General features: G+C 40.8%; 1 protein-coding gene across 1 annotated transcript in view; it reads left to right on the forward strand.

Annotated features, from left to right (window-relative positions):
* CDH1 (cadherin 1) overlaps positions 1 to 12,743 on the forward strand; it is a 77,658-nt gene extending 64,915 nt beyond the window's left edge. Inside the window, exons 9-16 of the mRNA XM_007940293.1 lie at positions 69 to 251; positions 2,496 to 2,740; positions 4,296 to 4,441; positions 7,524 to 7,748; positions 8,053 to 8,283; positions 9,622 to 9,752; positions 11,286 to 11,429; positions 12,534 to 12,743. Of these exons, the coding sequence (XP_007938484.1) occupies positions 69 to 251; positions 2,496 to 2,740; positions 4,296 to 4,441; positions 7,524 to 7,748; positions 8,053 to 8,283; positions 9,622 to 9,752; positions 11,286 to 11,429; positions 12,534 to 12,743 (1,515 nt within the window). The remainder of the gene's footprint in view (positions 1 to 68; positions 252 to 2,495; positions 2,741 to 4,295; positions 4,442 to 7,523; positions 7,749 to 8,052; positions 8,284 to 9,621; positions 9,753 to 11,285; positions 11,430 to 12,533) is intronic.
* The last annotated feature ends 1,581 nt before the right edge of the window (positions 12,744 to 14,324 follow it).

A 14,324-nucleotide genomic window follows, 5' to 3' on the forward strand; every position in this document is an offset into this window, starting at 1 on the left:
AAGACCTGGTTGTACTTTTGGGTCTCGGTATGTCATAAATGACCCCCATTCCCTCCTTTGCTTTGCAGTACGAGGGTAAGGTTCTTGAGAATGAGGCCAATGCCACAATCACCAACCTCAAAGTGACTGATGCTGACGTCCCCAATACCCCAGCATGGGAGGCCAAGTACTACGTATTGAATGATAATGAGAAGCAATTTGTTGTCATCACAGATCCAGTAACAAATGAAGGCATTTTGAAAACAACTAAGGTTTGTATGGTACCTGGAAAGAGGCAGAAATGGACAGTCTGGCTAGTTGCCCGCTCTCATGTTCCCTGGTGTGTCCTTAGAAGTACATTGGTATCAGGGGAAGGGGAATGGCTTTCCTAGATTCTGGTGGACCATGTGGGGCTTGCAGTGATTCTGAATGTTCATGTAAGAAATAAGGAAGCTGTTACACAGCATCCTAAGATTGAAGAGGAAGCACCAGTTTTAATTGCTTCTTTCCCAGCAGCATTTGCGTATTCCCCGTTCACCACTTTGCAAATGAGAGGAAAGATGCTTTAATGGTCTGTGGTATTTTACTGCATTGTGTTAAAAGAGGGGCAAATATGACTGCTTTTGAAAGATTATTTGGAAAGTTGAAAACACAGAAGTTGGGCAAGTTGTTTTTTGACGTCATTAATTAAACTCTTAACACATTCTGGGTTTTCCCCAAAACTTTGGTTCCCTTTTGAACAAATGACCAGACCTTTCATTGCTGAGTTAACCAACCAGAGAATCCATTGTCCTTGAGTCGATACCAATTCATAGCAACCCTTGTAGGGTTTCCAAGAGGGTAAATATTTATGGGAGTAGATTGCCTCATCTTCTTTCTATAGAGCAGCTGATGATTTTGAGCCACTGACCTTCTGGTTAGTAGCCAAATGCCTTGCCCATTGTGCCACTAGAGCTCCTTGAATTAACTAAAGAGAATACTTTAACATTTGATGTTAACATTTTCTGCTATTATTCTGATTATCAATAGAGAGAGAAGCTAATAATTTGAGTTCCTACTGTATGCAAGGTGCTTCGTAAAAGTTCTGGTTTAATCCTATACCAATCTAATATAACTCTTTTTTCTATTTATTTTGTCATGGAAATAGGCCCACAGATTAAGTTGCCTAAATTCCATAGCTAGGAAGTGGCCCACCTAGGGTTTGTTGACTGATTCTCAAGCTCGTGCTCTTGGCATCAAACCTAGTCAGGGTGACAAGAGTCTTCTGTCCACTTGCTGTTGGAAATCCGTGATGTGGACATTCTTATCAGTTTTTGATATAAATGACTTAATGTGCTCATGTTTGTTAACTAAGTTTTAGAGTTTGGTATTTCACAAATATCCACCCTACCATCTAATTGATTCTGACTCATAGTAACCATTTAGGGCAGAGTAGAAGTACCCCATAGGGTTTCCAAGGTTGTAAATTTTTACAGAAATAGACTGCATCATGTTTCTCCCATAGAGCAGCTGGTGGATTCGAACCGCTGACATTTTGGTTGACAGTCAAATGTCTTAACCACTATGCCACCTCCTTTATTTCACATATAGTAGTACTTTATTCCTCTTGGTTCTCAATTCTAATATTAGTCATTGCTAGCTTTCCAAAAACACAAATGCTTAGGCCCCACCCACAGAGATTCTTATTTAATAGACCTGTTCTTAGCTGCTGATAGATAAGTCAATCCCAGACTCAAGGTGACCCCATGCACAACAGAATTGAAGCATTGTGATCACAGGGTTTTCATTGGCTGTTTTTTGGGAAATAAATCACCAGGTCTTTCTTCCTAGTCTCAATTGGTCAGAAGCTCCGGTAAAACACATACAGCATCATAACAACATTCAAGCCTCCAATGACAAATGACTGATGACTGTGTTTAAAGTACATTGGCTGGGAATTGAATGCAGGTTTCTCCCATGGAAGGTGAAACTTGTGCTATCAAAAAACAACAGGGTTAGGGCCTAGGTAGGTGTTGGTATTCTTTAAAAGTTCCCAAGTTAATTCTTGTTAGTACAGCCAGATTTGAGATCTACTGATATATTCTCAACTATATTAGGATTCTTCAGAAAAACAGAACCACAGGATATAAACAAACACATATACATATTTATTTTAAAGAATTGACATATATGGTTGTGGGAGTGCACAAGTTCCAAATGTGTAGGCCAGGAAGGCTGGAAACTCCAGCAAGATATCTATGTTATTCTTGGTGATATCCTCCTCTCTTTTGAAAACCTTAGGTTTTGCTAGTAAGACCTTCAACTGATTGAATGAAATCCAACCATATTATGGAATGTAATCCACTTTACTTAAAAGTCAACGGATTATAAATGCTAATCACATTTAAATACCTTCATAGCAGCATCTAGACTAATGTTTGCCATATATGTTATGATGTAGCCAAGTTGGGATAAAAAATTAACCAACTCACCAATGAAAAGTAATAGTTTTCCACCTCATTTTTTCTGTTTTCTAGGGCTTAGATTTTGAAACCAAGCAGCAGTACGTTCTGTATGTGGCGGTAGAGAATGTGGCCCCCTTTGTGGTCAGTCTTTCCACCTCAACAGCCACGGTGACTGTGGACGTGCTGGATGTGAATGAAGCCCCCATCTTTATGCCTCCTGTCAAGACCGTAGAAGTGCCTGAAGACTTTGGTGTAGGCCAGGAAATCACATCTTATACTGCGCAGGATCCAGACAGGTTTATGGAACAGAAGATAACGTAAGTGAAGGTTTTCTATACCCTTAGCGACTATTTCTTCTTTTTTCTCCTTCTAAATTGATACTATACACAGTGAAATGTACACCAATTCCATAGTTTCTACATGTACAGTTTAGCGGCATTGATTACATTTGCCAAGTTGTGTAACCATTCTCACTCTCCGTTTCTGAGTTATTCTTCCTCCATTAACATAAAGTCACTGTCCCCTGACGTTCCTATCTAATTTTTCAAATTGCTGTTGTTGATTTGATCCTATATAGACAGTTCTTAAAAGAGCATAATAGCAGACCTTTTTGGCTAGTTAAATTAAACTATTGTTTAGTTCTGACATGACTTCAGGGCTGGCCCAAGAGGCCCATGGGGCCCTTGGCCAAGGAGCCAAGGGCCCAGAAAGAGGCTTGCCTTTCACATGACTGAGAAGAGACTGTCCTGATTGAAGAACTATATCCTGAGCATTCCTGAACCTGAGTTGTAATCTGTTACTTCCCTAATAAACCCCATAACTGTGTGTGTGTGGGGGGGAATGACTTCAAGGGATATTTTTGGTTTAAGGTTTAAAGATGATTTCAGGGCAGTAGTTCCAGGGGTTTGTCCACCCTGCATGGCTCTAGAAAGTCTAGAGTCCATGAGAATTTAAAATTCTGTTCACATTTCACCCTTATGATCAGGATTTTTCTATGGAATCTTTAATTCCGAAGGTTCAGTAATGATAGCCAGGCACCATCTAGTTCTGGTTTAATGGCAAAGGAAGCCGTTGTTCATTGGTACAATTAACTGTACATTCCATATTCTCCACCTACTCCTGACTCTCCTTCCTCTGTGGCTCCAGGTGAATAAAGACCATTGTTGTGCCCTGGATGGCCACTTGAAAGCTATTGAGACCCTAGACACGCTACACAATGAACTAGGCCAATTAACTGGGATGTTCCATGTTTGGATGGCCCAAACCTCCAAACCAAGGAGCCAAATCCCATGAGGTATTTGGTTGTACATTAGCAACCTCAGCAGCTACTCATTTTTTTTGGTCATCATTTTAAATATATCTATTACACAAATTTTGCCAATTCTGCTTTTTACAAGTATACAACTTATTGAAAGCAATTACTATTAATTGTTGTTGCTGTAGTTATGTACCGTCGAGTTGGACCCGACTCATAGTGACCCCTCCTTGGGTTTCCGAGAGGGTATCACTACGGAAGTAGATTGCCCAACCTTCCTTCTGAGGAGTGGCTGGTGGGTTTGAACCACCAGCCTTCTGGTTAACAGTCAAGTGCCTTAGGCAATATGCCACCAGAGCTCCTAAATGACTCTTTAGTACAAGAAATTATGTATGTTGGTCTCTACAGAGAAAGCAGATTGGACAGAATGTTAATAAGTGAATCCAGATGAAGGGTACGTGGGTGGTCAGCATGCTATTCTAGCAAGTTTTTTGTAGCTTTGATCTTTTTCAGTATAAACAGTTGAAAATGGATACATAAATGAAGAGGAACCATAGTGTTTTCCAGGTATGTGCTGTTTGCTGTTCCTATTATGAGCCACTGTTTTGCCTTTTCAGGTATCGGATTTGGAGGGACACTGCCAACTGGCTAGAGATTGATCCAGACACTGGGACCATTTCCACTCGGGCCGAGCTGGACAGAGAGGACTCTGAGCATGTGAAGGACAGCACATACACGGCCCTCATTATAGCTATTGATGATGGTAAGGAGGCCCTGTTTGGCCTTTGCTGCCTCATTCCCCTGACTAGTTGGCTTCCCTGCTCCCGCCTTCCTTCTGGAGGCATGAGTTCATTGTTTTTCCTTTGTTTTTGATTAAACAAAAAGACACACAGCTGCATTCTCACTGTCTAAAATATGGGTCAAGCAGAAGTTCCTCTTAACCACTCTCTCTCTATGCCTAAGCCCCATTCCTCCCCCATGGAATCCAGGCTGCCTGGGTTTATATTCCAGGTCCAAGCTTAATATACTTGTGTGACCTCTATTACTTAATTTTTATGTCCTTCAATCCCTTGATCAGACAAATGGGGGTGAAGATGATGCCTCATCTGGATTTAAATGAGTTAATTAATATTAAAGTTCCAGGAGTAATGTCTTTTACATATAACATTGCTGTATAAGTATTATTGTTTTCATTGTCATCATTACTAGTGAGGTGTGGATTCTTCCAGTCTGTTTCTCTCTCTCTCTCTTTTTTTTTTTTTTTAGCATTTTATTGTGTTTTTAGGTGAACGTTTACACAGCAAATTAGTTTCCCGTTTGATAATTAATACAGTTTTTTCTGTGACATTGGTTTCTATCCCCGCAATGTGTCTGCACTTTCCCATTTCCACTCTTCTAGCTTTCCTGTCCCTCCTTGCCTCTAATAGTTGACTGTTTTAAGGAGTACATTCCTCACAGATGGTATTTTTATTTTATAGGCCAGCTTGTTATTTAGCTGAAAGGTGACCTCTCGGAATGGTTTCAATTCTGGGTTAAAAGGGTGTTTTAAGGTGATAATCTGAGGGGTTCCTCTAGTCTGTATGAGTCTATGAATTCCAGTCTCTTTTTTATGAATTTGAGTTTTGTTCTACATTTTTCTGCCGTTGTAACCAGGACCTTCTGCAGTGTCCTTGGTCAGAGCAGTCAGTAGTGATAGCCGTGAACCACCTATCATCTAAATGAGACCTAAAGGTCAGCATTTACCCTAGACCAAATATGAGAAGGTAAGGGACAGGGGCAATGAAGCTAGATTAATGTAAACAGAACAACTGGAATGGAAATAATGAGAATACTGACACATTGTGAAAAGTGTAACAGAAGCAGAGAAAGGACTGTGATCGAGATACATATATAATTGCAGGTTTAAAAAACGTTAGAAGATTGGTTCTGGGGTTTTAATTATCTGGTTACATAGTAGTTGGGGTATGATTGGGGACCATGCGCCCTTGAGTCATAGTATATAATCTTGAAGGTTCCTCTAGTCTCTACTCATCCTCTAAGTGTGGACTTTTTTAGGAATTTGACTTTTGTTCTACATTTTTCTCCCATTCTATCCAGAATCATTTATTGTGTCCCTGGTCAAACAGTTGTTAGTGGTAGCTGGCACCATCTAGTTCTTCTGGTCTCAAGATAGATGAGACTGTGATTCATGTAGAGTATTAGTCCTGTAGACGAGTTTTTTCTTTGAGTCTTTGATTTCCTTCATTCTCTTTTGCTTTGGACGTGTAGAGACCAATAGTTGTATCTTAAATGGTTGCTCACAAGCTTTTAAGACACTAGACACTATATCCCAAATTAGGATGTAGAACATTATTTTTATGAGCTGTTAGGCCAATTGACTGAGTTGACCCCTGAGACTGGTTCTAAGCCCTCAAACCCTGTAACCCTATCCTATGAGGTATTTTGTTATGTCTATGAAGTATCCATAACTGTGCCCCCTATGTGTTTCATTTTATGAGTGAGTATATATGCGGCATACACAAATGTGTATATATATTTGCCTAGAGAAACACCTATATATGTTTACCTGCATATTCTTACGTGCTTACCTATACATATCGAGAAGGAGCTCTGGTGGCACTGGGGTTAAAGCATTGGGCTGCTAACCAAAAGATCAGCCATTCAAACCTACCAGCCACTCCATGGGAGAAAGATGAGGCAGTCTGCTCTGTCCTATCGACTCAATGGCAGTGAATTTTTGTGCTTCAAACATATTTATCCACCTATGTAACCATGCACATATTTTTCAGTTGTTGAGATAAACCCTTCTTTATCTTTTCTTCCCCATAATATATTAATATCAATAAAGATGCTCCTTGAGTACTTTTTCTACTGCCATGTGTTAGGTGCTGTATTGAGATGTGAAAGAAATGCAAACAGAAATGTATATGAACTTCCAAATCTACTTTGAAAAACAATTTGCATCCATTTAAAAAGGCTCTACCCTTTGATAATGACCTTAAATGTCATAGAAATTCAGAAAAGGGAGAAGTGGTATGAGCCTCTTAGAGTAGTTAAAATTTAATGGATGGGTAGGAGTTAGGAGAAGAAGAAAAAGGGTGTTCTTGGTGTGAAGAATAACTTGAATAACTATTATCAGTGTGGGAATAATCATGGCTACCTAAGATATGACCCAAGCCTCACATGCATGTGAAAATGGTATTTTTACATGGCTCATATGCATATGAAAGCTGGACAATGAGTAAGGAACACCAAAGAAGAACTGATGTCTTTGAATTATGGGTTTGGCAAAGAATGTTGAGTACACCATGAACTGCCAGAAGAACAAACAAATCTGTCTCAGGAAAGGTACAGCCAGAATATTCCTTAGAAGCAAAGATCGTGAGACTTGGTCTCACATGCTTTGGACATGTTATCAGTGGGGACGTAACCCTAGAGAAGGACATCACTCTTGGTAATGGGTCAATAAAAAGGAGGAAGACCCTCAATGAAATGAATTGACACAGTGGCTGCAACAATGGGCTCAAATACAACAATAATTTGTGAGGATGGTGCAGGACTGGGCAATGCTTTATTCTGTTGTGTGTAGGGTTGCTGTTAGTCAGAACCAACTCAATGGCATCTATCAACAACAACACCACAAGACAGTCAGAGACCTGCCCAAACAGGAGTGAAGATAACTAGGGATTAGTGGGTCAGGAGGCTCCATGGATGGATTGGGTCCTGGATGTGGTCCTTGATAGATGGTTCAAAAGCCAGGATAAGATCAGGTTTAAATTGATGGGAGGCAGTGGTGTTCATTAATGTTCCTTAGTTGTATTATTTCTTTTATATTTTTCTCTTAGGTTCTCCACTTGCTACGGGCACAGGAACCCTTCTTCTGACTCTCTCTGATGTGAATGACAATGGCCCTGTACCAGACCCTCGAACTATGGACTTCTGTCAGAAGGATCCACAGTCTCATACCATAAACATCATTGATCCAGATCTTCCCCCCAATACTTCTCCCTTCACAGCAGAATTAACACATGGGGCAAGTGTCAACTGGTCCATTGAGTATAAAGATGCAGGTAAATGCTTTTCTCTGACTCCCATGCTTTCCCTTTCCCACTATTTCTGAATTTCCCAGATGTCACTCCTTTTGTTTGACATTTGTTTCCTTTTCCCTTGACATTTGAGGCATTCCAGCGAAGATCCCTTTCCTTTCTTGGTATCTGATTTTGTGATGTGCTACTTAGAAATCTAAAACCCAAGCTGCTTTTGCTTTTTTTTTTTTTTTACTTACCTTCGGGATGTTTCTAGTTCCATAAGTTTGTTCTATGATGGATTTTTTTCTTCCCTGGTTCCATCTTTTATATATTTTTTGCCTTCTAGCTCGAGAATCTATCCTTTTGAAGCCAAAGATTCCTTTAGAGGTGGGTGACTACAAAATAAATCTCAAGCTAACGGATAACCAGAACAAAGACCAGGTGACTACCTTAGATGTCTTTGTGTGTGACTGCATAGGGGCCGTCAACAACTGTAAGAAGACTGTGCCACTTGCTGAAGCAGGATTGCAAGTTCCTGCTATTCTGGGGATTCTTGGAGGAATCCTTGCTTTTCTAAGTAAGTGTAGCTAACATATGTTTCTGCCTTTGACTTCTACAATAGGCCAGGTTTATTTTCTAGAAATAATTTGTGTCTTTATAGTAGTTAGGCTACCATTTAAACTGTTATAAGAAACAAACCCCGAGAATACAATGTCTTAAATAAAATGGAAGCTTATTGATTTTTCACTGAATAGTTCGGAGGTAAATGGTCCAAACTGGAAAAGGCAACCTTGTTCCAGGAAGTTAACAAAGGACCCAGGTTCCTTCTATCATGTTGTTGTTTTATTCCTCAGCGTAGTTTGAATGTGCATACAAATTGCCTATGCCTCTTGGTAAAATGTAAATTCTGATCCAGTAGGTCTGGAATAGAGCCTCAGATTTTAGCATTTCTAATCAACTCCCCGGTGATGCTGACATTGCTGGTCTGTGGACCACAACTGCAGCAGCAAAGCCTTAGGGTGTTGTAATTATCAGCAGGGTCAAAGTTCACTACCACCTCCACATATCTGAAGGATATGGAGGGAACATATCTGAAGGTTGCACATGTCACCTCCATCCATAGTGCACTAGCCCAAACCCAGATGCATCTAGCTGCAAGAGAGTCTGGCAAATGTAGTCTTCCAGTGGTCCACACTTCTGCCTCTATGACTTCATTTCCACTTCTCTCTCCATTGCCTACTCAGCCTCCTCACCTTTCCTGAGTTACACCGACCACACTCCTTCCTCAAGCCTTTGGCCTTAAAATTTCCTGTGATGGAACACTTGTTTCTACATTTTTGGAAGTGATTGTGATTGGCTTAAGGTCCTGTTAAAGGCCACATTTGAAATTACATATAATTGTCTACTATGTTGTATTGGGGAGCTCTGGTAGCATAGTGGCTAAGGCATTTGACTGCTAACCAGAAGGCTGGCGGTTCAACCCACCAGCCACTCCTTGGGAGGAAGGTTGGGCAATCTACTTCCGTAGTGATACTGCCTCAGAAACCCAAGGAGGGGTTGCTATGAGTCGGGTCTGACTCAACGGCAAACAACAACAACAACATGTTGTATTGAGTGAGCCCTGGTGGCACAGCGTGTAAAGTGCTCAGGTGCTAATTAAAATGTCAGCAGATGTAACAGTCTGCCTGTGTAGAGATTCACAGCCTTGGAAAGTTCTACCATCCTATAGGGTTGCTATCAGTCAGAATTAACTCAACGGCGTTGAGTTATGTTTTGCTACACATATTAACTTCAGGGACATGAGCATCATTATGTGGCTTGCAGCCAGTGGCCGACTAAAGAGGCAGTGGTGTGCTGTGATCTCATGAGCTTTCCCGTGGCTCATCGCTCTCTTGCACTCTCTCCCTGACTCCAGTCCTGCTCCTGCTGCTCCTGCTATTTGTTCGGAGGAGAAGAGTGGTCAAGGAGCCCTTGTTGCCCCCAGAAGATGACACACGGGACAATGTTTATTACTATGATGAAGAAGGAGGTGGAGAAGAGGACCAGGTGAGTTTTCTGAAGCATAGTGAAAACCTTAATAGAAATCTCTTCACATGGAAGCAGTGGTGACGAGGAAAAATCAGACATTTGAAATAGTTCTTTGCCACTTATGTATTACTTTTTTAAGGCCTTGCCCAAGGAAATAGACATTGTCATTGACCATCATCATCACCACAACCACCGCTAACATTTATTGATTGCTTGTTGCTCTGCACCTAGATAAGTGAACTGAGGCACAGAGCATTTAAGTAACTTGTTCAGGGACACATAGCTAGGAAGTAGTAGAACCTGTGGTCAGGCTTCAGAGCCTACACTACTCATCAGTTTTGTTTTTTTGCCTTTCGGGACATGAACTTCAGTCCAGTTATTTTTGATATAATTTGTTTTCCTTGAGTTTCTTAGCTAGTTTGCTGTTTTCTAAAGGATGTTAAATATCTAGACCTTCTTTATTTTTCCCTGATTTTAGAGATGATCTTAACTTGTCTTATCCTGGAGTTTTTCTAGGAAACTTTTGAAGGTCCTAGAGAATCTAATGTGTTTAAGAGCCATTGATAAGAATTTCATTGCTTGCTGTATATAAAGTATGGTTAGTGCAGAGAAATATAAGATGTAGTTCAGATTTCAAAGTGCTTCTAAGTCTAATTGGGGATGACAGACATACTGCATCAGTAAACTGTCACCATAGTTGTTGTTGTTGTTATGTGCCGTTGAGTCAGACCCGACTCATAGCAACCCCTCCTTGGGTTTCTGAGGCAGTATCACTACAGAAGTAGATTGCCCAACCTTCCTTCTGAGGAGTGGCTGGTGGGTTTGAACCGCCAGCCTTCCGGTTAGCAGTCAAGTGCCTTAGGCACTGTGCTACCAGAGCTCCTGTGTTATGTTAGGGTTACTTGAAATCTCAGCTAGACTCATAAGCATCTGTAGGTTGACTGGAGACCAGCTGATCTAGACTACACAGTTCTGGCTGGATAGTTGTAAGCTACAAGTTGGGTCCAGGACTCTTCTATGCAATTCTCATCCTCTTTGTACCAGCAGGCTAGTAAAATGCATTTCAAGCCTTTGCCTGTGTATTGTCTGATATCCCATTGGCCAAAGTAAGTCATGTGACTGCCCCCAAAGTGAAGGGAATACGTGTACACTCCGTTTACTACAAGACCAAAGCAAGTCACATGATAAAGTGTACCACTGATGGATATCTATCCATCCCACAGGGTGAAGAGGGAGTGACTATTTGCTGAACAATAATCTAATCTGGCACATGCACCCTATGAAAAGTGAATAAGGCACCATAGTCTCTATCTGTACCAATAAGCACTGCTCACAATGTTTTATACCAGATTTCCTTCCATTTAATAAACTCTTAGGTTGAAGCTATGATCTCAGGTTAAGTAAAGCTCTTGTTTTTAAATATCATAGACAGTTGAGGCATTCTCCAAAACCATGATCTGTAAACCAAATACTGTGTACTGCTCCTGTATATGACTGTTTATTGGGACTCCCTATTTTACCCTTTGGTGTACGTTTACCTTTTCTCTAAAGGACTTTGACTTGAGCCAGTTGCACAGGGGCCTGGATGCTCGACCTGAAGTGACTCGCAATGATGTGGCACCAACCCTTATGAGTATGCCCCAGTATCGACCCCGTCCTGCCAATCCTGATGAAATCGGAAATTTCATCGTGGAAGTAAGTAAGCAACGTCAAAACAGGATGCAGCTCAGCTCTAATGTTAGAAAGGAGAAATTATGTCAAAAACGAGAAAAGAGTCTTTAGATTTTTTTTTTTCCTTTTCCAAGCTTCTCATTTTAATCCTTGACCCTATTTTTTTTTCCTGACTCTCTTTTTCATTTGTGTCCCATCCTAACTTCAGAACTAATAGCATGTTGGATTGATCTTAGTGAATTTGTAAAGTCTATATGGTAAAATCAAGAATCGCTAGGTAGGATTTAGTAGAAAGAGAAACAAAGCTGAAGAGATTCCAAGGAGATCCAGTTTGGGCTCACTAATGGGTCTTGGTTTCCTGCACCCTGCTTCTAAGGGTTGGGATATGATGTTGAACATGAATTAAAATTCTACCTGAAGGCCAGAAAAATAGCACCCATTCTGTATGTCAGAAACTTACTCAGGTGTAAGTACTAGCAGCTTAAATATATAGGAGCGAACTTACCTCATGTAAATAGAAGGCTGGGTAGGCAATCCAGGCTAGTGTGTCAGGCACATCCATTGTGGCCACTGGATCCTAAGAGCAAACTGGGAACAAGAAGGATTGGTTCAAGCCACCTTTATAGATATATCTGGATTTGGATCCTTTCCTCTATACACTTTCATTCTCATGTCGTCACATGGGACTATAGCTTTTGTTTTTTTAATTACAAAGATAATACATTTGCAGTTTTAAAAGTGTCAACCATGGAAATGTCTATAATGAAACAAGTTCAAAATGAAAGAGAAAGCATTGTTTTTAGCCTCTGTCCACCCTGATTTGTGGTGTAGGAGCCCCACCTCGATCTATGGGCACATCCTTGTCATTCTGATTGGTCGGTGCCTATTTCTCCCTTGCTTACACATAGTTTACCATTTTGGTTTAGGGAGAAATTCTGTGTGTTTTCCTGCAACATTCTCTTTTTTTGTCTATCTGTTATAAATTCACCTAATTGGTATTAGTTATCCCGTGCTGGTGTTGTCATGTGTCACAGAGCTTGAGGATACCAAGAAAAGATCTCCTTGCCAAAGATGACAAATGTGTGTTTCCTTTCACTGAAAAGTCCTGTTATCCCCCTTGCTCTTTAGAACCTGAAGGCAGCCGACAGTGACCCCACTGCTCCCCCTTATGACTCTCTGCTCGTGTTTGACTACGAAGGTAGTGGTTCTGAAGCTGCCAGTCTGAGCTCCCTGAACTCCTCAGAGTCAGACCAAGACCAGGACTACGACTACTTGAATGAATGGGGCAATCGCTTCAAAAAGCTGGCAGATATGTACGGAGGTGGCGAGGACGACTAAAGTAGTGAAGGAAGATGGGGAGAGTGATCCATCCCTACACCCATGTGATGGGACACGTGGAAGTAACATTTCTGTTGGTTTTCTACTCCTTTCACTTGAGATCTTGAGAGACCATGATCGTGCAGTTAGGATAGCTGGGATTTCCACTTTATTGATCTAATCTGTGTGTTAGAAAGGTTTTGACTTGCTTCCTGACTCCTCTCTTTTACCACTCTTTACATGGTGATGATGCCTAAAAGACCCTCAAAATGTAATATTTCAAAAGAACAGCTTCAGTCTCAGGATCCTGCCAACACCTTGTAGGTCTCCTTAGGGGCTCTGTCTCATTTTAAAAAGGAAGGAGGGGTCAATTGCCTATTTCTGTTGTTTTGTGTATATGATTTTTTTTTTCTTAATTGTGTGCTCTTCCCCTACCACTGCACTGGTGTCCATCCATGGCCCAGTATCCACTCTTACTCCTGAATTTTACTGCACTGCCCCAGATGGGCGTTCTCCAGAACAGAACTATCTAGACCCTTTCAGGTTAGGAGGCTGTGTCTTGCCCTGGCCATATCTCGAGTGGGTATTGCGTACTCTTAAAACCTTTAACGATTTTCCTTTTTTATCTCCTGAGTACATAACTTGAAACAGGATTGTATCCGTTTACTTGTTTTAAGTAGGAATGTTTGTTATGTGAAGGTCATTATGGGGTACTTTGCTTCTAAACAGAGAAAGCCTTAATCAGAAAGTATGGGGGGTTTGCAGGTGCCACTTAATTTTTAATTTGTATTTATCATTGAAGAAAAATAGTGATATGTTTTGAGATTAGGAATAGTGCCTAAAGTGCTGCAGCCAAAAAATGGAAGGCGGCTGGGCCAGCAGCAGGGCAGTATGCAGCGAGGGCTTAGAGAGGGGGAGGGAGTTCTTCATGGAGCTGGCAGTTTAGTAGACCGATGCTGAGGATGATTGAGAGGTGAGTCTGTCTCTTACCAGGATCCTAATACTGTGCTTTGTACCTGAAGCACAGAATTCCCAAGTGCCTGCTTTTGGCAGTATCTACAAAAAAATGCTGGCTGATCTGGATACATTTACCCTAAATATGAAGTGAGTGTACAAAATGGAGAATATTAGAAAACCCACATTTTTTTCTTAGTTGCAGAAGAAAAAAAAGCTGCCCTGCAGGATGTTAAGCAAGAGGGGGTGGGGACCTTGATTTGGACTTTCTAGTAGTTAAAAGGAGAATTTCAAGAAACTTTGAGGAAACCACAGGAAAGAGTTACCTAAACTGCTTTATTGCCTGTCTTCTGTTTTTAGAAGAAAACGATTCTCTCTGCAATCACGTCTTGGAATTGTCTTGATTTTTCCACAGTTCAATCTAATGTAGTTCTTTGTAGAACCTGTCACTGTATTTTTGTTTGAGTGTATATGTTTGTGGGTGCTGATAATTTTGTATTATCTCTAGGGGTGGAAACGGAACATAATTGAAGCTGAGAAAATTATTCTTGGAGATGCATTTTTATAAATTTTATTAAAGAAATTTGTTAAATTGTTGTCAAACTGTTTTATTCCACTATACCATAGTGAGCTCAGTCAAAACTCAGA

The sequence above is a fragment of the Orycteropus afer genome, unplaced genomic scaffold (assembly GCF_000298275.1).
Source record: "Orycteropus afer afer isolate SDZICR_OR568_19922 unplaced genomic scaffold, OryAfe1.0 scaffold00067, whole genome shotgun sequence".
Taxonomy (NCBI): Eukaryota; Metazoa; Chordata; class Mammalia; order Tubulidentata; family Orycteropodidae; genus Orycteropus; species Orycteropus afer.